Below are 23,166 nucleotides of genomic sequence, written 5' to 3'. Positions count from 1 at the left end.
ACTTTCTGACGTCGGTCTGAATGGCCCAACTTTGACCTTTTCACCTCCAAAAAAATCTGATGAATGGCTATGTCGCATTTAATCCGACGTTCACGACACCCATCATAATTCTGGAATAGAATAAGTCAGATCAAGTAAATCAGGACGTAAACAACGTCTGAAAATTACAATTATGAAAGAAGTCTGTATCCCTGAAGAGCATCACACCCCTCTTGGTTCCGACTACACGACTAAACAGACTTGCCCACAGAAGTTGCAGCCAGCGCTCCACAAAAGGCCATTGCCAGTAGTCATTCCTTCTTGTTATGATCTTGTGACAACACTGTCAGCTCTGAATAACTATGAAATCAATCCTCGTACGGTCGAATCCATCTCTACTTCCGTAAACGGTGCGCTGCTGTGTGACGTCTTTCCTCTTGTGGGCAATGCGGGTAGCAAACCATTCGAACGCTGCGTCCGATTGTGGTCGCATCATTCAGTAGTTTAAACAACCACTCAAAAAAAGAAAAAGAAAAACAGAATCGAGCATTAAGACCTGCTGTATAAATGTACCCTCGCAAACCTTCAAAGAATACCGTAGTTTGTACTGATATTGGATTAAAACCCTACTGCTTACTAATTTTGCAATTGAACGGAATGGAAATTATTTAGGTGCATCAGGCCGAAAGGGGGCTGAAAACAAACCCGTGCTGCATTTTCAACGGTTTATTTGTAAAGCATTGTTTAGAAAACTAGTGTCTTTTCATTTTCCTTCTTCACATTTGGACATTACTTTGTGTCCTACATAAAATCCCAGTAGATGACACTGAAGTGTGTTGAAGTGTGGGTGTTTTTGTGAAACATTTAAAGGCTATGGATTTTACAATAATAAAAAGGCTTCAATTCTAGTTCAAGGTATCTAAAAAAAACAAAAAAATCCCATATGGGAACCACTGTGTGGTTTTGAAAAAACAAAAAAACAACAAAAAAAAAACCCTGATAACAGTGGCACAAACCCGCACTGGTTCACATAGTGATAATAATCTTCTAAACTCGGAACTTGCAAATCCTCAAATCATCTTAACGTGTCACGACTGAATGGAGGGCAGGAGGTTTTAAAGCCTTGCTCTCCACTCCTACAGCAGGCACCATATGGCAGCTTCGTCAGACTTCAGAGGCAAACCCCCTCCCGCCTTCCTTCCCCGGGGCAGAAATGCTACTTTAGCCTCAGACTTCAGTAAAGGCATTAGGCCGCGGTGTGAATGACCTCGTCCATTTGATTGAACAGATGCACTCGGGCAGCATGGCATTATTTCAGACCCACAAGGCGTTGAATAATTCCAGTCGAGAGGCCTACAGAGAAAGAGCACCGATGTAACAGAATCTGATCTCTCGAGTGCCGATCGTGAATAAAATAAATAAAAAAAAGAAAAGAAAAAAGTGACGCATACGGCGCGTCAGACGGGTGGTTGATGCATCTTGCAGGGTTGCAGCGACATGCGGCATGTAGAGCAATGCAACCTTGACTTATATAAAAAAAAAATAAAATCAGCTTCCTCTTTTTAGATCGGCTGTTGAATCATCTCCGTCTCAGGATCAGGAGGCACAAGAAGAAACTTTATTAATGGTAGCCTGATTCTGACGCTAATGTTTAGGAATAGAGCGCCGGGGGGGAAAAAAAGAAGAAAGAAAAATAAAGTGCTAGTTCTACCGCGAAATTCTTCAGTGATGAATACTGTAATACCCGAAGTTCGACTAAGAGCATCAACATCCTTTTAGGGAAACCCCTGGTTGTCAAAGTCTGCTGTGGTATTGATCCTTCAGGGTTCATTTTAAAAACAAGAACCCGACCTTAAGAGTAAACCCTGAAACAGCCAATGGAAATACAATGTACTCAAAGATGCGTTTTTCTACCACAGTTTCGCTAAAGAAGGGGGAATGTCTAAAACCTTTGGGCAGAGTTGTGCAAGTTAATGAGATTCTATATACATTTGGCGCAGTGTTGGACTGCGTGGGAGGTCCTTAAAGAGACAGAAGCTAATTTCAAGAGTCAGATAAGTCTATACTGCAAAATCAAATCTCTTTCAAGTTATTTGTTGGTACATACAATAACAATTGAAGTTACCAGTTACTTGTTTGTGCTATAAAATGGCAGTATGTATATATGTGTGGAAAATGCATAACTCCCTTTACAGAAGCGACTTCATCACTCCAGACTATACAGTAAAGGAGCGGACTGCAGGCTGGCTAAGGCAGATGGTTAGCTTAATATCAACGCATACTGGACGTCATTTTAAATAATATATAATGAAAATTACGCATTGCCTATTTGAAAAAAAAAAAGAGCAGAAAGATGAGAAGCAATACAATTCAAAAGCTTAACTATTTCAGTAATTGTTTATTCTTTTGCTTCGGTGAAGTCGCCGTTTCCAAAACCAGAATGCTTCATGCTATAGCTAAGGTGATATACTATTTACAATCTTAAAATTAATTTAGACTTTCTTTAAGACTAACAAAGTGTCAGGAGAAAACAAAGGTTTTTGCTAAACGAGTTGGTGTATAGAATGAATTTTTACTTTTAGTAACAGGACATTTTATTAGTTAAAAAAAATAAATAAATAAAATACAACCTTTTTTAATAATTGCATTTTATTAATTGAAAACAAACAAAAAAATAAAACGCACAAAAAAAAAAAAGAAGCAAAAACTGTCATTATGCAAGACAAGGAGAAAGAGACACAACAGTTCCTTGATGGTGAGGGCAAAAAAAGATGAAGGTGGGCTGATGTAGGAGGGCAGGAGGCCGAGTTTTTTTTGTTTTTCCTTTTTTAAAATCAGATGGGACATCTTGGATTATTTACATTTATTATCAATACAGATCCAGAGCAGAGGTGGTGGTGGTGGTGGTGGTGGTGGGGTTTGGGGTGGGGCTCATAGTAGCAGATCAGAGACACAAACACCAGAGAGAAAGGCACTATCCAGAGAGAACGAGAAACTGAAGCGAAAATAAGGTGAACACAAAACAGTAAATCAAAAACGTACACTGGAACGGACGGAAAAAATATTTTTTTGAATGTTCAGAAAAAAGAAAAAAGAAAAAAAAAAAAACAAAGAAGAAAGTGCTTGACCACACACCACATTAAAAACACAAAAAAATAAGATTTTTTTTTTTTTTACATTATTTCAGCTGATCTCTCAACTTTTAGCATTAAAAAGAAAACAAAAATTAAAAACAATCTCAGTTTTCCAAAGTGTGAATCGGCCACCTGCAGGTCTCACGATTATCCGAACTCAGCCCCTTTTGTTGCTTTGCAGGAGAGCGTCTGCTAATGCATGCATTTAATGTGTCTGAATATGACCGTTAACTACCTGTACATATAGACCACTCTCTCAATCTCTCTAGAAATGAATATTGACAACACGAGTACATCAGCATGTCTTGTTTATTTTGTTTATTTCTAGTTTAATCCCTTGTGGTGGTTGTGTGGTTCAGTTTCTCCGACCGTGCTTCCCTCATATTTGTCTGTCGGTGCGGTCAGCTACATTCACTGCCCAAAGAAAACAGAAACCCCCCCAGCGTGGCTCGCGATCGGTGCGTTAGCCGCGGTCGGCCTTTTTCCAGCGCTCTCCGGCTCTCGCCGTTAGCTTCCTGACCAGACCGAACTCCTTCAGAGGACTAAACTTTACCGTACTTGCATGAACAAAGCCAAGAAATCTCCTGGAATCGGAAGTTGCGAAGCCCAAGAAACAAAAAAACCCCCCAAAAAAAGTCGTGTCTCGCTATCCGAGAGTCCTCGGATAAGTTAAAGAAAGAGACAAAAAAATAAAAGGAAATCAACGTCGACAGTTATCACATTCTAGAGCTACTAGGTCTTATCTAAGCCAACAAGAAGGTTGAACATAATTTACAAATGGGAAAAGAAAAAAAAAAAATTGTGGAGAGCTAAAACGGACAAACATACAAATATATAATATATATTCTTAAAAAAATGGATTCTCTCTCTATACGTGATTCATTTATAAAGTCGACAACAGACGCACGACGCTCACATGCCGACGGTCTAGAACGTGGAAACTAGCTGCGATGTCGTAGATGGCTTCGCTTCTGTTTTTTTTTTTGTACATTATTTAAAACAGGTTTTTTTTTTAGTTTTTTTTTTTAGCCTTTTCTCCATTTTTCTTTAAAACGACTTACGATTTTTAATTGGTAGGCGACTCCTTGACGTGATCTTTAAAAAAACAAAAAACAGAGCAACATGCGGCAAAGAGGTAAGGAGAAAAGAAGAGGAACAGAAACGGGCAGAATGTTAAGAAGTTGAGAAGACAGAAGCAGCTGTGGGAGCGGTTCAATCATTTGGTTATCTTCACGGTTGGTGCACTATGCTTTAGTTTAGTTTTTTTTTTTGTCGTTTTCTCTCTTCCCCCTCCCTCCTGCGTTTTGATTTCCCTCAGACAGTTCGGTCCTCGCCGAGGCGTTCAGCAGGGAGGCGAACCTTTCTCGCCGGCGAATGGAGGTCGATTCCGCTCTGCTGCCGCCCACGAAGCTACGCCTACGGCAGCTCTACTCCTGTTTTCTCTCTCCCTTTCTTTTCTTTCAGTTTTTTGCCTTCTTTGTGTTCTTTTTTTTTTATTTTTTATGGTCACCATGGGATGGGCGGGGCAGGGGGAGGGGGAAAAGGTTGGTTGCAGGTTGGATGGCAGGGAGGATGAGGTCAAGAGCAGTGATGATGATAATGGTGGTGATGGTTGCTGTTGTGTTGGTCTGACATTTCTTTTTGGAATTATTTTTGCCTTTTTTACATGTTCCGATTAACAGGCGTGACGTAGTTGCGTGGGAACATGCCCGTCTGGCCGTGGCAGCCTCCTTTCCACCAGTTGGGGTCGGAGTTGTCCAGGACTTGGATGAAGTCGCCGCGCCTGAAGCCCAGCTCGCCTTCCTCCTGCGGGTCAAAGTCGAAGAGCGCTTGCACGTACGTCGGGTGCTGGAGGGGAAAGGAGAGAGAAATGAAATCAAAGCGGGGAAAATGGCGTGCGAGAAACACGACGGTGATTCTGTAGCGGCAGTTTCAATGTGAAGCAAGTCCAAACCAGAGAGGACACTTAAGACGAATCATTTTTACTAGGGATGCACCGATCCACCCCCCCCCCCCACTTCCAATACTGATATGAGGTTAAGTATAAAAATAAATGTAAAAAAAAATTCTGAATTGACAAAAAAAAAAAAAAAAAAAAAAAAAAAAAAAGTTTTTATTTAATAATTCTGCACCAGAGCAGCACATTTAAATACACCAGTAGCTTCACAAGCTTGGTCAAACGTGTTAAAAGAACAACGTTTACTTTGTTTAGTGCAATTAGAAGTATGACAGCCAATGTGAAATTAATAATGAAGTGAAACTGACAAAAACATTAAGTGAAGTACCGTATATGAAAACAAATCTTTTTTTCAAGTGGATCAGAAAGAGTAGTTAGGAATTCTAAGTATGATGTAGCATAATAAAGCGTGACGTAGTTCAGAGGGTAAGAGCATAGAATTATTCTGAACAGATCCGTCCTCATGGATCGGACACGTCGTCAGCCAGCCTACAATTTTTGTCCAATATTGGCAACGAAACGGATATTAATATTGGATCAGTGCCTCTCTAATTTTTATGTCAAAAAGGGAGGTGAGGGGAATAAAAACCAAAACAAGATAATCTAATTTCATTTAATGTGTTACATACAATTAAACTGAAAAAAAAAATAAAAAAACAATCTGAAACAGAGAACATAAAATAGGCTGCAGTCACCCTCAGTTTAAAAAAAATAAATAAATAAAAAGGTGCGATTTTGTCATCATACTCACAATACTACATTAACACCTCCCAACTAACACACACACACACACACACAAAAACTCAGTCTTTGCCTTTGTCTCACCTGCAGCATCATTTCATTTCTGAGTGGTTTGGGTTGTTTCCTCTCTGTCTTCCTCTGCCGCTGGCCCTCAAACTTGCAGCCTGCAACCTAACCTAACCTAACCGCCACTAAATTTCCAGGGGTGTTTTCTGCCCCCTCTTACACTCCCCCCTCTTATAAAGCAGGTCACCCTCAAACTACAGAGGAGTTCAAACCGTGAAAGCGATTTAGATGGAACGCTAAAAAAAAAAAATAAAAAAAAAAATCCCTCGCTGCTTCAGAGTCTGATTGGTCGGAGAATCTGCACCGTCTTTGAAATCTGACGCGAAACAATTAGTCATTTTGTCCAATGTAAATGTTTTGGAAGAAATAATAATAATAATAATAATAATAATAATAATAATAATAAAAGAGATACTCCAGGATCTTCACCAAATAAATAGCACCTTGAATATGATAAATGACTTTTCCCCTCCATCTGCTCACTTTGCCCAGCATGTAAACATCTTCTGAGTGAATCAAGATTTATATAGAGCATGTGCATGTAAGTCGTTTGCTGTTAGCATTTTGTGGCTTGTGGTGTGTGCAGAACATGACTGATGTTTCTTTCTCAAGGATGAATCTTTACGCAATGTAATACACAGAAGACAGTGTTTCATTTATTTACGAGGCTCAGGCTTTTTTAATCAAAAAGCACACTTCAAATCACTATGTTTTCTTAAAACATTCACACCACTAAAAGAAGACATTAAACCAGGAAAAGTATTTGCACTTTTTTCACAGTTTCAACCACAAATTCAATGTGTTTTTATTGGCCGTTTGTGTTGCAGTCCCACAGAGAGTCTAATTGTGAAATGGAGGGGAAAATACGCGGTTTGAAATAACAACCTGAGGAGTGTGGGAAGCATTTGTATTTACTGATCGAGTTTGAATGGGAGGATGAACAAAAAGAAAGTAGTTGCCGAAAGAACGCTATAAGAAGCCTGGTTTTGTGTGATGCAAGGAATGTAACAAAAATGAGGCGGACAAATGAAAAATGGACGTCGTTGGATGAGACCGAAACTGAACTTTGAGCTGAGAAAAGTTTGGCGTGAGGAAACCGTTCCCACCTGTACGTCGGCGCTGTGGTGAGACTTAACGGGGCTAAAAGCAGGAGGAGCACGGGAGGGAAAAGAAAAGTAACAAGCGGCACAAAACTTCAGTCTGGGGCAAAGTTCAACACTAAACAACGAGCCAGAATAACCACAAACTGTTTCGCATGGAGGTGTTAAAACAATGCAGTTAAAGTCCAGTTCAAAGCTCCACACTTTTCAGATTTCCAATATGTACAGAATATCCAAGGCCCCTGCATCGTCTTCCTTCTAGAGATGCACCAATCCGATATTAATATCTTTATCAGTCCAGATATTGAAAAAAATATTCCAGGTGGTGTATTGTGACATTTGTGCCTGATCGGTGAGGGCAGATCTAGTCAGTGTAATTCTATGCTTTATGCTCTGAGCGACATCATCCTTTATTTATTTTTTATTTTACATTATATTTAGAATTCCTTTGAGTAATTTCAAAGAAGGCTTGCTGTAGTTTATTCTTGCATGTTTGACCAAATCAACTTATTGTTTTCGTCAGTGTCACTTTATTATTCATTTCACATTAGCTGTTCCACTCCTGATTGCACTGACTAAACAAAGTAAAGTTGTGTTATTTGTAATTCAGTACATTTTTGTCTTGAGTTTAAAAAAATAAAACGTTCTCAGTCAATCCAGCAATGTTTTCCTGTATCGGATCGGACTCCATCAAACATCGGTATCGGAAGGGAGAAAGAGTGAAGTGGTGCGTCTGTACGTCCTGCCATGTCACAATTCAGCCCTATGCATTTAGTCCATCCAATTAAAAAAAATTTTTATTAAATAAAACACAACTAAAATTTAAGGTTACAAATACTTCTGCAAAGCAGATAAATTATAAAAAGTTAATGAAAAGTCAATGTAATCTGAGTTGGTGGTTAAATGAGCAATGCTCTACAAACCTTATAACCTTAAAAAAACAACCCAAAAAAAACCAACAAAAAAACCCCAAAAATGTAGTTTCCGTCACTGTACAAGAACTGTGTCCAACCGTTAACGGTTAAGGATGCGTCACAGGGTGTCATTTCGTACCTGGGTGATCTGCTCTATGTCTCGCAGGAAGATTTGCTGATTGCGGGAGACTGAAGTCGTGCGGTGGTAATCCACCAGCTCGTTGAGCGAGTTGAACTTCACCACCCAGAGGAAATACTTCCCAGCCCCGTCGCGAAGGACCTTGAAATGCTGGACATCGTTACCAAACCTGGAAAAAGACAACGGTGCAAAATTATAAACGGTGACCAAACAAAAAGAAAGAAAAAAAAAAGAAGAAAGACGCAAAAACCAATTATCCCACAGTGGTGTTTAGATGCACTGCATGCTACAGAGTAATTTTTGCTTTTAATCATCTGCCTGAATGGTTTGAAAAGCGTCTGGAAAGTAATTACAGTTCTTAAGTCTAGCACTCAAAACAAATTGCAGAAACATCGGTGACATCATGGCGGCGCCGCAGCATCGCCAGATTAAGGAAATGACTCAGCCGTGCCAAATATAAAAGTTCTTAGACCCAACATATAAAGTGCTAGAAGCAGGAAATAAAAGCTGAGTTCAGAGGAAACTGAACCCTGACTCAAATCTGCCATGTGTGTGACATCTGACATTTGACTTTGCTCTACTCACTTCACCGACAGGGAGAAGTCTCCTGGTGCACTCTCGCTCTCTCGGATGAGAAAAGCTCCGTCGTGCCTCTGTTTGTTTAGCATCTCCTCTGCTTTGGCGCGGGGGATCTTCCCGAAGAACCACCTGCAAAGGAAAATGCCACAAAAAAAATAAAAAATTTTAAAAAAAGGCGCAAATTTTCCTGCCGTCATCAAAAGCCACCTCCATCACTGTACTGTAGAAATTTGACTGCATACAAACAAATGGATTTTGCTTCAGGTTGACCTTTTATTGGGAGAGAAAAAAAAAAAAACTTGAAGGAAATCCTGCAGGTAGGAAGCTATAAAACCCCGAGATTTAAATAGCCACAGACAAAAATGGAGGAGCTGATATTCAAGTAGGAAACGAGTCCATTTGCTTTACACTGGTTCGTTTTTGTGTCAAAGCTCGTATATTTAGCCGTGTTTCGCTCCTGGACGGAGCCACAGCAGCCAACAACAATTTACTTCTTTAGCGTAGAACGAGCTTCTGCATTTTATTTATTCCCCCTCAGTGAATGGCCTCCTGTGTCCTCCTTAAAAAGTCCTGCTGAGTAGGAGGAGTTGCTGAAAACTAAGCCTGCACTGATTGCAGGTGACCAACCACCAATCTTCAAACAGCCAGACACACTGACTCCGATTCTGGACGATGCTGATTTGTTTTTGTCTGAAAAGTTGCTAAATATAGCAACATAGTTGCCAAGTAGTCAACAGTGAGGTGACTATTGTTAACCATGGTCAGTCAGTCTTTTCTCACTGCAGAGACAAACAAGCCTGTGGCTGATCTTATCTTTGCAGAAGCAGATAAGATCAGTGGATGAGCTCAATTTCACAGTTAATTGACTATTATTGCTGTAATTGATTAATCAAGATTAATTCAATTAATCCTGATTAATCAGGATTAATCAGTTGATGCTATCAAATGTTTACCGTTTCTAAATGCCCTTTCACACATTAGTGACTTGATGCAGGTGGGAATTTAACTGAGAGAGAAAAAAAAAAACCTTTCAGTGGCTTAATGAACTGAACTGAACTGTTTTTGAACTTGTATTGGTTTGGAATCTGTGTATGACTATTGATCTGGGTTAAAACATTTTAGGGAAGCACCTGGAGGAGACATTTGTGACAAATCGAAACAGAATTCAGCTGAACTGATGTCGTCACCATGTTGTAACATGCACGCAATCAAGCTAGAGGAAAAAAAAAAAAAAAAGATTAATCGAATGAATCGTGATTAATCGACTATAGAAATAATTGTCAATGTAGTAATCAATTAAATATTACATGGAGAAAAAAAAGACTCAAGAAATAGTAATTTGCTTATAGAACCGTCATATTTAATTAAGTCAAATGAATACATTTTGCACTGGGAACGAAAAACCTTCTTTGTCTGGAAATATGTTCCTCTCAGGACTTAACTGGCATTCATTAAGCACATTTTGCTAATCATTAATTAATTCAAAAATAAGAGTATTTTAGTAGAGTTTTTTTTTTTTTAAGCTGCAGCTGCAGATGATCAAACATACACCAAAAGGAATACCACGTTGTTGTATTTCAGGCAATAAAATGTTCATTTTCTCATTTAAGAAAAAAAATATTTTAAAAAAATCCTTATTTGCATCTTTTAATGCATTTCTAATCTTGCACAAAAAAAAATCCTTATTTGGTTAAATAAAAAAAAACCCTGCAAAATGTTCAATTAAAAAAAAGAAAAAAAAATCTGGTTATTCAGTTAATCGTCGGAATAATCTATTACTAAATAATCGTTAGCTGCAGCCTTAAATCAAATGATAAGAATCAGGGCTTTCCTCCCATTGGAAACATGCGCAGGTCTGTTTGAGGCGTAGCTGGAAAAGCTAAAGCATTAACCAGCCCAGCACCGACTGTTCTAATGAAGCCGTCCTTCAACACACCCACAGCCAGACTAGTTATGCAACGATAATGGCAAAGCGAGTTTCATGGCTTCACAGATTCAAAAACGGAACAACCTGTATGCTTCAAGGTCTGCAATGAACCGAGCAACATCATTATTTCTGCTTAAATCAGGTTTAAGCCATTAAAAGTGGTGTGAACTCAATTGATCTGCTCCGAGATTTACAACCAAGACAAATTCTGTTAAGTCTTTAGACTTGTGTAAAAAGCCAGACGTCATCCATAAAGCTGGGATTCTGGCTACCTCAAACGTCGCTGGGAATCGGTGGTGAACTGGCCAACTCTTAATCCACTTTGCATCTCAGCTTGGCAGGACAGAAAGTCTGCGCACACTCCCTTTCCCTGTTAGATCAGTCTGATAGCAGAGCAATTAATGCACCCAAAATTAAAAAAAGAAGACTGAGGAAAAAAAACAAAAAAAGTTTAAAACCAGACCTACAATCGGCAACATACATGCTGCTGTTATGGTTACACAGACACAAGTTTTCATGAGTGACAAAACGCAATCATTGTTCAACAAGGTCAAAGATCTGTCTACAGACAGGCCTGACTGATTGGGTGCTGAATCACACTATTGTGCTCTGTTACACAGCAAAGCAGTGTAGGCATGTCTATAGGACCGTGTGGAAGCCTGGTACATTTGGAGCAGATTGTTAATATGGCTGGCAAACTCCACAAGACAAACAGAGGGTTAAAAAAAAAAAAAAAAAAGACACCAGGCCAGGTCATGACCACAACTACCCCCTGACCCCCCCAAAAAAGAAAAATAGAGCCAGAAGTTCAAAATGTATTGCTTCAAAGGATAATTAACAAAATGATCTAGTGAAAGTCCACGTGTTGTTTACAGGTAGTGCAGCAGATGATTTAATATTTCACAAGTGGATACAAGAGAATAAGTTGGCACAGATGTTCCAAGGGGTTTGCTATTACAAAAAAAAAAAACAAAAAAAAAAACAAACAAACTTGATCACAAAGGAAAATTTGTTTCAATGTTAAAAAAAATACAGAATTGGGAACCCTTTGTCCTCTAAGCAATAAAAAAAAAGAAAAGAAAAATAGAAATCACTTATTGATCTTTTTTTGATCTTGAAACTATTTTTGTTGAACAAGTTTTGAAGATGGGCCTGTCCTGCGATTAATGCTTTTGCCCTCAAGCCACGCATATTTATACTTTGAACCATAGAAACTCTGAATATTTTCCTGATTTTTCAAAATGGCAGCCATTGCTCACTATCCAACTGGAGAAAGAAAGTCATTAAAAAATAAATAAAATAAATAATGAAGCAAAACTTTAGAAATTGGGCAAAGTTGGTCCAGAGGCACATGAAAAGAATTACAGCTGTAAATGTAGCAAAAAGTTATGCCGCACGTTTCAGATTTTACCCTGAATCCTCATCCTTCTCCGTATCAAAGTTTCTGGTTAGAAGTAGGGAGCTCAAGAAATATACTGGCTCTAAATGCCAGACAAAGTTCTGAAGATGATTGGAGCAGAGCGGCTCCTCCCTTTCCTGTTTCAACACGCTATCGCGCAATTACATCTCCACCCATCCATCCATCCACCCATCCATCCGTTTAGTGCAGAGAGCAACAGCAAAGGGAAAAATAACAGAAAAACCAATGAACAACTCAAAACCACTCTTCTTTTCTTTTCTCAAAGTCTTTGCTGACTACGCTACACACAGACCTGTTGTCATAGCAGCTGACTGACAACAGCTCCACCAGTGGATCATGAGAACATTCAGTCTGCTACCATATTATGTTTTCAGGCTTCATGTTTATTTTGCGATTAATAAATGACTGAATACAGAGGAGGTGGATTAGCTAATTTAAACACTTGCGCTGCTGATGGCCTTTCAGAGAGTTACTGTGACAGTCGCCTTTATTTTCGTCTTACTGAACCAAACCACACAAAATCTTGCAGCACTTCTACATGTTAAGGTTGTCAAAGTCAAGCTAGCATAACCAACCTTGCAACACGTCTGTAGGCTGGAATCTACAAGATGTCAGCAATTACTTTTATTAACATAGAGGTGTTTTATTTTTATTTTTTTTAAAGTAAAATTGGCTAAAAGTCGGGGACAACACAATAGGTTAATTAGTGCTAAATAACCAAGCTCTGCTACGTAGCTAGGTAATATTAGCAAAGAAAAATGTGATATCTTGTGGACAAAGCAAAATCAACTTATCCAGTGTTTTGATGTAAACTCTTAAAATCACCTACTGTTTAATCTAAAAAATTACTTAAATTTGATCTGTCAACTTTAGCCTGAAGTAGCTTTTAAATATTTTCTTGTCTGTAAAAAAAAAATAAAATAAAAAAAAAGCCTGTCAACTGCCAACACCATTATTAGCTGTGTTCAATAGCCCCCCCCTTAAATAACAAAACAAATATTGACATTAAATCTGTGATATGATTATATACATGTATTTATTTTTGTTAAAATATTTTGATAATGATATTTTTACCAAAAGTAATAAAACAACAGATCTCTCTTATCGGCTCTTGTCTGGTTGTAATGTTCAAGTCTATTTTCAACTATTAATACACATTTCAACCGGAGATGTTTATCAAAAACCAAACAATACATCCACAGAAAGCAACCCTATCTAATTTTGTTGCTACAAATCCCGGGCTACATATAAACAAATGAACCAAGGCTCTTCTTACTATAAAGTACAAAGGGCGGCGGTCCAAATATTTTACTGCTAAGACAACAAGTGGCCACAAACACCGACGAACAGAGAGAAATAAGAGTAAAAAAGGAGACGCCCAGCAGAGTGAGAGCCATCCTTCCACAAAGTTACTTCTGACGGCACAGCAGCAACAATGCAGTGAGGTCAATATTCAATTAAGTGTAAGAGGCTCTGAGCACATTATTAAACAGAGGTAATCTGGCAGTCAATGTGGGTCCAGAGGGAAACGTGTCCAAGGATCCTGCCAAGATTTATCTGAAGAGGCTGCAGGCGAACTCTACCTCGCATGCAACTGGTTTTTAGTCCAAAATGTAAAGCTTTTATCAACAGATGTTGTGTGTTTTTAATGATCTGATGAGACAGCAAATGCTACCAGTTTCTTGCATTCGGAGGTTGCTGTGTAAAATGCTCAAAAGCCATTAGGGACCTCTGGTTGGCTCCTTAAAACAAGTCTTGTAGAATTTTCAGCTTTAGATGCTGAAATGTAATGGAAATTCACAAGTCAGCCCATCTTCATCTATTATTATTCTCAAGGCAACAAGCAGCCACTGTCACTAATCAAGCATTTTGAAAACTCTCCATATTAAAAAAAAGAAGAAAAGAAAAGGAAGATGCGGCATCATGGTGACAAGGAAAAATCAAACTATTTGGAAAAAAGTACAACAATCATAATCAGAGATGTTACTTTTACTTCTCCGCCTACAAATGTAACCGTCAATCTTTTTAAGAGACACATTTAAGAGGAAAAAAAAAAAAGACTAGGCCTGATGTTTGTCATTAAAATTGCAAAGCTCTGATTTGGCTGTTCTTTTAATATTTTTGATAATTATTACTATTAAAAAATTATTAACGGAGAAACCGGCTGGTTGAAGAGGCTTGTCATGCCGCCAACAAGGAGTGAGTAAATTAGCTGCTTTGGCAAACGTTTTATTCAGATCTATGTTATTGGGGCCTGCCCATAGCAATGCATAAGGAGAGCAGTGACTGACTTGCGAAGCAAGTCAGTCACTGCCTCCATGCATTGCATGGCAGGCACCTATTGTTCTACACCCAATAGAATGTTTCTTTATTATTATTATAGTAACTTATTCTTCCGTTACCGTTAATGCGGCTCGTACCGCTGCGAGCCCACCCATAAAAGTGGTATCAAAACGTGCGGCTCGAACCCGGCATTGGAGCTATTACTTTTGGTGGGATTTGGAGTTACCATGGCGACGTAAAAAGCAAAAAAACGACCCCAAAATCACTAACGAGCTCACCAGGTGCAATCTCGTCGTCAAGGGGATGAGGCAACCTCTAAATCTTAAAAATACCCTATTTTTGAGGATTTTCTGTGTCGTCATAACTTTATGTAGAAACGCCATTCAAACTTCATTTTGTAGATACGTCCGTGATCTCTTTTAAAGTGAAGACAGCACGTCGATATGAATTATGGTTTGTCCACAACTTCTTTCTAAGCGACCCAAAGTTTTTGATTTTTGGACAAATCAGAGTGTGAAGGCCGCTCCGCTAGAGTGAGAGTCAGAGCGACATTTTGACCCCAAATCATTTTTTAACTCGCCTCACGCCACAAATATTGCATGATTGGTATCAAACTTGGTCATGACATTGATACTGGCGTGCCTGCTCCGGTCAAATGTTTTCAAAAATTATCTAGCGCTTACAGTTTTCTCTCCAGGTGCTTCAGAGCAAAGTCATGCGCCAGGGTAGCAGACAGATCTCACTGATTCACTTCCATGTATTTCTGAAAAATTACAGACCTTGGCACACACTTTTTTTATCTCATCGCTGTTAATACTGTGAGTGAGGTAGAGATATGAATGGCGGGACTATGTGAGACGACAAATAGCCCTCTCATATGCTTCAAACGGTTTTCGAATATGTATTACGGTTCCCGAACGGAAACAGTTTTTGCAATGCTTTTTTAGTCAAACTGGCTGGCTCAAACAGAGAATTGTCTCCCCTGGATGTCTCACTCACAGATGGCAGATAGGATTATTTACCATGGCAACGGAACCCAGAGCAGGGAGAGCTGCTGAGGACTACAACACGCATCACTGTAGTTCGAACTACTAGTTCAGTTAAAACAGAGGAGGACTGAGCTGGCCTTTAGAACAACTTGCTGCTATGGGCTGTATATAACTAATTTAACCCTGTCACTGTTACACATGGGATGAGTTTGGCCCTTTGAAATGAAGCTTACTGAAAATTTCAAAATAAAAGCCCTTGAAAATTTTTACATCAGGTCATTGCTTTTTTGAGCGTTATATGACTGATTTAATCCAATGACTGTTACACATGGGATGACTTTGACCCTTTCAAATGAAGCTTAACAAAATTTCAAAATAAAAGCCTTGGGAATTTTTACATCATGTAATTGCTTTTTGGCTTTATGTGACTGGTTTATCCAAAGCACTCTTACACATTGGATTAGTGTGGGCATTTAATATGAAGCTTACTGCAAATTTCAAAATAAAAGCCTCAAAATGCCCCTCTGGACAGTGCACAGGCGGTGCAGTGATATCATTCTGCATTATCTGTTTATCCGAGGTTAGGGAACTGCCTTGCGCAGCAAGGCAGTTGATTAGCATTAGCCTTTTAGCTTAAATAAGCTATTTTCTATTTTTCAGACTTATTAGCCATGTTTAGTATACTTAATGGAGTAAGTAAATGACAGTAAACATTCTAATGATACCCCACATGCTACTGAAAGTATTTATGCTTACATTAGCATATTTGCTCATTTTAGCTAATACACTTACTTTATCATACTGAATGTTGCATGTCCAGCTTACTTAACATTCTTGTGATTCTCCACATGCTATTGATTACATTGCAGCTTTCTTTAGCATTGATGCTAATTCTTAGCATCACAACGCTGGGTCCAAACCGACGGGCACACTTTGGCAGGCCCCAGTTAAATTTCTTCAGGAATTTTCTAGTAATTATTTATTTTTCTTCCGTAACCGTTAATGCGGCTCGTACCGCTGCGAGCCCACCCACAAAAGTGGTATCAAAACGTGCGCCTTGATCCCGGCATTGGAGCTATTACTTTTGGTGGGGTTTGGAGTTACCATGGCGACGTAAAAAGCAAAAAACGACCCCAAAATCACTAACGAGCTCACCAGGTGCAACTCTCATCGTCAAGGGGACGAGGCAACCTCTAAATCTTAAAATTACCCTATTTTTGAGGATTTTCTGTGTCGTCATAACTTCATGTAGAAACACCATTCAAACTTCATTTTGTAGATACGTCCGTGATCTCTTTTAAAGTGAAGACAGCACATCGATATGAATTATGGTTTGTCCACAACTTCTTTCTAAGCGACCCAAAGTTTTTGATTTTTGGAAAAATCAGAGTGTGAAGGCTGCTCCGCTAGAGTGAGAGTCAGAGTGACATTTTGACCCCAAATCATTTTTTAACTCGCCCTCACGCTCACAAATATTGCATGATTGGTATCAAACTTGGTCATGACATTGATACGCGTGCCTGCTCCGGTCAAATGTTTTCAAAAATTATTTAGCGCTTACGGTTTTCTCTCCAGGTGCTTCAGAGCAAAATCATGCGCCAGGGTAGCAGACAGATCTCACTGATTCACTTCCATGTATTTCTGAAAAATTTTAGACCTTGGCACACACCTTTTTTATATCATTGCTGTTAATACTGTGAGTGAGGTAGAGATATGAATGGCGGGACTATCGGAGACGACAAATAGCCCTCTCATACACTTCAAACGGTTTTCGAATATGTATTACGGTTCCCGAACGGGAAACAGTTGTTTGCAATGCTTTTTTTAGTCAAACTGGCTGGCTCAAACAGAGAATTGTCTCCCTCTGGATGTCTCACTCACAGCTGGCAGAGGATTATTTACCATGGCAACCGAACCCAGAGCAGGGAGAGCTGCTCAGGACTACAAATACGCATCACTGTAGTTCTAACTAGTAGTTCAGTTAAAACAGAGGAGGACTGAGCTGGCCTTTACAACTACTTGCTGCAATGGGCTGTATATAACTCATTTAACCCAGTGACTGTTACACATGGGATGAGTTTGGCCCTTTGAAATGAAGCTTACTGAAAATTTCAAAATAAAAGCCTCAATATGCCCCTCTAAATAGTGCACCGCCGCAGGCGGTGCAATGATATCATTCTGCATAGCAAGGCAGTTCATTAGCATTAGCCTTTTAGCTTAAATAAGCTATTATCTATTTTTCAGACTTATTTCCCATGTTTAGTATACTTAATGGAGTAAGTAAATGACAGTAAACATTCTAATGATATCCCACATGCTACTGAAAGTATTTATGCTTACATTAGCATATTTGCTCATTTTAGCTAATACACTTACTTTATCATACTGAATGTTGCACGCCCAGCTTACTTAACATTCTTGTGATTCTCCACATGCTATTAATTACATTGCAGCTTTCTTTAGCATTGATGCAAATTTTTAGCATCAGAACGCTGGGTCCAAACCGACGGGCACACTTTGGCAGGCTCCAGTTAAATTTCTTCAGGAATTTTCTAGTTACTTATTGCAAGCCATATCATTATCCCATAGCAAGCAACATGCACCAACATCATTAGATATTGTTTGTTTTGGTAATAATCTGTACTTCCTTATCAACTAACATGGAATATTTTCAGCTGAAAGTGAATACGCTACTCCGTACCTCAAACAATTCTGTTTTCCACAGTACCTTCTCTGGAATTGTATTAAAATTATTTCAATTTGTAGGAATGACATAAAAAGCAATTTTAATGGCGCTGAAAGCATCCCATCCTAAAACCTTGGTACCAGTAACCAGTCCATTTCTATTGCGAACAAGACCCCAATAATAAACATCAATTAGGAATCAAATTTGTAAAGACCAGGTGTATTACCCTTGACTGATAGCCTTGCCTTATAACTAGCATTTATTGCTAATGCCTCAAATATACTATCCATAAAACGTAGAAAGACAGAACTGGAAGAGAAATGTGCAGTAAAGAGTTACATGAGAGAAAAAAGTTCAACTATATGCAGAGTCCAGCTATAGCTCAGTATTGGATTTATGCCAGAGTACAAGTGGCTTCAAAAAGTCTCAAGAGAAAGCAGTGTCCTCTAACTTACTGACGCATGCCTCAAAACAGCAAAAGACAAACATCCCGAGACAGAAATCATAGATCCAAAAGAAACCGTCAGACAAAACATATCTCCTCTCAGTCACTGGGAGCTGATGGCTGATCATTTATATCTTGGTTTTTCATCTTGTAAGCATTCGATTTCTTCCCTGTAACTACGTAGTTCTATTTTAGGACTGTGTCTGTATTGCTGCCCTTTTGCATCACCATGCCATGACTTTAAAGGATGCAAACATAATCAGGGGTGCTAGTAAGTAGGGGAGCTACAATATTGAAAAATAGACTGTTTTAATCAAGAAATAGAAGAATATTATCTACAATACATATACAATATTATCTTAGTATATTTTAGATTTTTGTTCAAATTTCCTTTCAAAAAACGCATTTCTATGTATACATCTTTGTGTGTGCCTGAAACTGACCTTCAGCTTCATGGGTGCATGAAGTAGAAGATTTTCTCTATATTCACAATATCCCAGTGTGGAGATGATTTAGCTTTGCATTTGGCCAGTTCCATCCCTCTTAAATTAGAAACCAGCCGCTGCTGCAAATTTAAATCTGCTCATATCAGAGGCTTTACAATGCACCACATCCATCCATCCATCCATTTTTACACTTCTTCCCTAATGGGTCGGGAGTTGCTGGTGCCTATCTCCAGCTGCCCCGGCGAGACGGGTTCACCTGGACAGGTCGCCAGTCTGTCGCAGCAATGCAGGTGGGGAAAGTAGTTGAACTTTCTGGTAAGAATAAATTTCATTGAGAGAAAGGTAGCAAAAAATAAAGTCCACATCTCATGGGTTTACAAATGACAAATGCCCTGCCATGAAAACACAACAGAAGCATGAAAATCCCCAAAACTGATCCCCAACATGAACTTACCACAGGTAGATTGTGCTAAATCTGTCAAAATATTTTAGAAAGGACCTAAAAGGTGAATCACAATTATGTTCAAATGTTTAAAAAATTAAAAATGATTGACCTAATTAAAAAAGTAGGAATATTTTCATAGACAACAGCCTGCTCATACTTGACTCTCACTTAAACAGGATACTTTGTTTCACTAAATGTTTTATAGTGTCTTAATAAGCATATCATTTTTAAAAAAGCTTAAAAGGCTTTGGTATTTTCAACTTTCTTTATACTTTATGTTGGCTGAAGCCATTTTTAAACTCAATAACAAAACAGCAATTGAATATTAGGGTAATAAATTTATTCTTCCAGTGACTGGATAAAAAACTAGAACTTTTTTTAGTTCTCTTTCCAATACTGCAGTCAACACGGAACTAAATAAATTAGCTAACCATTTGATTAAAGAGTGATTAGAATACTCTTTTTCTCCTTTTCACAACTTATCTTTGGAAATTAAGGTTCCATTTACTCTTGAAACTCGTTTGGTAATTATTCTCTCAGCATAATCAGGCTACGCTTTCAAATTAATATTCTCCCATATATATATATATATATATATATATATATATATATAATTTATTTTCTTAATTACTTCAGTTATTTTTGATGAATAGCTTTTCAGAGATAAGCAAATTATCAAAGACTCAACAAGAGTGTAGTTTGGGTAAAAGGTCCAAAATTTTAACATAAATCCTACTTCTTGTCAATGGCTTGGATTTCAATGGGACAACCTGTGTAAATTAAGGTTAAATAAATAAAAATCCAGCTTTTGCACAGGTCATGGTCAACAGTGTTTTTATTCATCATCATATTGCTTAGCTTTGAACAGAGAGAAACTGTGCCTAAGGAGGAAAGACGTGAGATGCATTAAGTCTTGTCACTTTCTTCCCATAGCATCTACTTATTTTAAAAGTACACAACTTAAGATAACGCTCTGAGAGTATTCTTTCATCTCAACAATGACTGGGGCAGCCTACTATATAATCTAATGGGGCACCGTTCTAAATGATCCTAAACACACCCCTCAACAGGAGAGGCCCACCTTCTCCAACTCTCATCAGACGCCATAAAGGCTTGGATCCCTGAAATCATATTCTGTCTCCCGTCCGGGTCTCCCTTCCATGTCAGATGACTTTTATAGTACATTACATGCAAGTAGAAATGCTATAGAAAATTAAAACAAGCAACATAATAAAGACCAACAGCAGACAGCACATGGATAAAGTTTGAAGAAATGTAAGAAAGTCACAAAATGCACAAGTGGATAATTCAACAGTCATGAATGAAGATGCTGGTCACATGAGAAATAAAAATTGATCATTGTGTCATGTATATCACCTAGAATATATAATTGAAATAGACACAAAAGCTTTGCGGACACAGCCCAAAACATTGCACCTCTAAATGCAGCCGATTATATTTCTACAAAGTATTAACTCAATGGTCTAAATAAAACAAGAAGAGACATATTTTAGATGTTACTTGTCAATGTTCTTTTTGTTGTTGTTGTTGTTTGTTTTTAAACCATTCATTATCTTTCCTTTCACTTCACAGTTATTTGCTCCTGGTTGGTCTTGCAAAACAAGTCAATAAAATGAATTGACGTTTTGGTTGCTGGTGATGAGAACATTTGAAAACAGCAATGTAAAGAAAATTCTTATAACATTCTTATAACATTAAAATACATTCACATCTCACTTCTTAGCTCTACGGTTAGCTGGGCTGCAAAAGTTCATTTATGAAGGTTGGATATAAATTTTTGCATGATGGAGAGGGATATTTGTTTGGATAATCTTACTTGTTCTAATGGGATCTCAAAAGACATCTAAGATTTACTTTCTAGGATCATGATTACATTTATATGTTTCAGAACACCTCCAAAATCCTCTATCAAAATAACAGAACATAGCAAATGCACACTGAGGAGGTAGGTTTTATTGATCAAGTACACATCATTTTTTTTGATGATTTATAAACTGTTTTTTCATATCATGAGAGCAGAAATACACAAATGCCCTGCAATGTTAGAGTGTCATTAGTCTGTCATTCATCATTCATTTGTCTTGACTGTGCTTAAATCCAAAAAAAAGTGACTCACTGAGAACAGAGAGGAAGTTTGGAGCTCAGAACAGAATACATCAGCATGCATCTACAAAATCATCTTGATTGTCTTCCATTCCAGTTAAAACCAATTCTTCATGTTTAGTTATTTTTCTGTATTTATGAGAAACAGTTTTAGATTTTTTGTTTTGTTTTGTTTCTCCTTGCAGTTTTGATTCCAGCTTTTACTACCTTCTCATCACTCCTGTCAGTCACAGTTAACACTGAAAATCTTCATGTTCAGTCAATGACTGTCACATCAATGCAATTTTTCTTTGAACTGTAGACTATGTTGTGTTAATAGCATGTAACACACATCAGAACTGGACCAAGAAAACTGGACATTGTGGTCCCATAAGTGACATTTTATTGCATACATGATTGTGGTATAATCATTACTTCCCAGAGAACATGCACGGCATGTACTATACGAAAGCAAGGCCAGTAGTGTGATGCTCTGGGCAATGTTCACCCACCTACTTAAGCATTGTTGCAGAACCTTTCGCTTGAAATAATACATGGCTGAGACCTTTTTCAGCTGGATATTCTCCCACAAAGCAAATGTTCAGGACCATTTGAGAAGCATAACACAAAAGTCTTAGACTAAAAGCATCTGTCACCAGATGCCTCAGTAAACCTTCAGAGGTTTGATGGAACCCATATTTATTGCTGCTTTGTATGAAAAAGAGAAAAACGTTAAAATCGGCCATTATGCCACACCAAGGATCTTGAGTGAGTAATCATTCCTATGGAGGCAGGTAGACAATGTTAAAATATGAAATCAAAAGCATGATGTAACATATGGCATGGTTCTACATTGAATGCGATAGCAAAGCAGACCGTTGTGTGCTTAGACTCACAATTGAGAAGTCACACAAATGTCTGTAAACGCCAAGGATATCTTCACAAAACTTTTATAGAGCTGCAATATAAAAATCAGAAAGTGAAAGTGATAAAAAGGTTTGCAGAGCTTGATAAATGGACTAATCTGGCTCCATCTCTAATTTGTGCAAAGAGACAAATGAAGTTAGTGATGGGAGTGAGGTATCATAAACTCTGGGTGAAATCTGGATCTTCACATGATTTATTATTATATTTCAAAGAAAAGCAATGATATCTGCATTAAAGGTGGCTCCGCATTGGTAGCACTGTTGTTTTGCAGCAAGAAGGTCCTTCTGATTCTGGCCCGGGTCTTTCTGCATGGAGTTTGCATGTTCTCCCTGTGCATGGTGGGTTTTTCTGCTTCCTACAGTCCAAAACATGACTGTCAGGTTAATTGGGCTCAAATTCTCCTAGGTGTGATGTGAATGGTTGTTTGTCTTGTGTTTTCTGTGTTGCTCAGACAGACTGGCGACCTGTCCAGGGTGAACCCGCCTCAACAGAGATTGGAACCAGCAACTCCTGACCCCATTAGGGACAAAGGTGAACAGAAAATGGATGGATGGATGGATCTGCATCAACATCAAGACAACTAACAGAGATTCAGTTTTAATTGTTTAGCAAAAATGAGAATATATCCCTGTAAATCTATTCCCATGGGTCAGAAAAAATCTAAAGCAGGCTAAACAGAAAAGTTAAATAATTTTGAGTTTAAATAATGCCTAATAATAAATATGTCTTATTACACTGAATAACGGAAGTAATGTTGGAAGACAGGACAGGATATTAAAATGATTAAACAATGGGAGTTGCATCCAATTTTAGTCAGAGGACTGAAAGATTTGTCTTAAACAAACAAAAACTTGATCTAAAAGCGGGACTTCTTCTAACTTTTCCA

The 23,166-nt window shown here is 38.3% G+C and overlaps 1 protein-coding gene across 1 annotated transcript in view; it reads right to left on the bottom strand.

Moving 5' to 3' along the window:
• Nucleotides 1–3,404: 3,404 nt before the first annotated feature.
• Nucleotides 3,405–23,166, bottom strand: part of grb2b (growth factor receptor-bound protein 2b) — a 43,734-nt gene continuing 23,972 nt past the window's right edge. Inside the window, exons 4-6 of the mRNA XM_044100530.1 lie at nt 8,616–8,738; nt 8,031–8,199; nt 3,405–4,961 (exon numbers count right to left, since the gene is read on the bottom strand). Of these exons, the coding sequence (XP_043956465.1) occupies nt 4,776–4,961; nt 8,031–8,199; nt 8,616–8,738 (478 nt within the window). The 3' untranslated portion in view covers nt 3,405–4,775. The remainder of the gene's footprint in view (nt 4,962–8,030; nt 8,200–8,615; nt 8,739–23,166) is intronic.

This window comes from Gambusia affinis, linkage group LG19 (genome assembly GCF_019740435.1).
Source record: "Gambusia affinis linkage group LG19, SWU_Gaff_1.0, whole genome shotgun sequence".
Taxonomy (NCBI): Eukaryota; Metazoa; Chordata; class Actinopteri; order Cyprinodontiformes; family Poeciliidae; genus Gambusia; species Gambusia affinis.
This window is presented reverse-complemented; position numbering and strand designations above follow the sequence as displayed.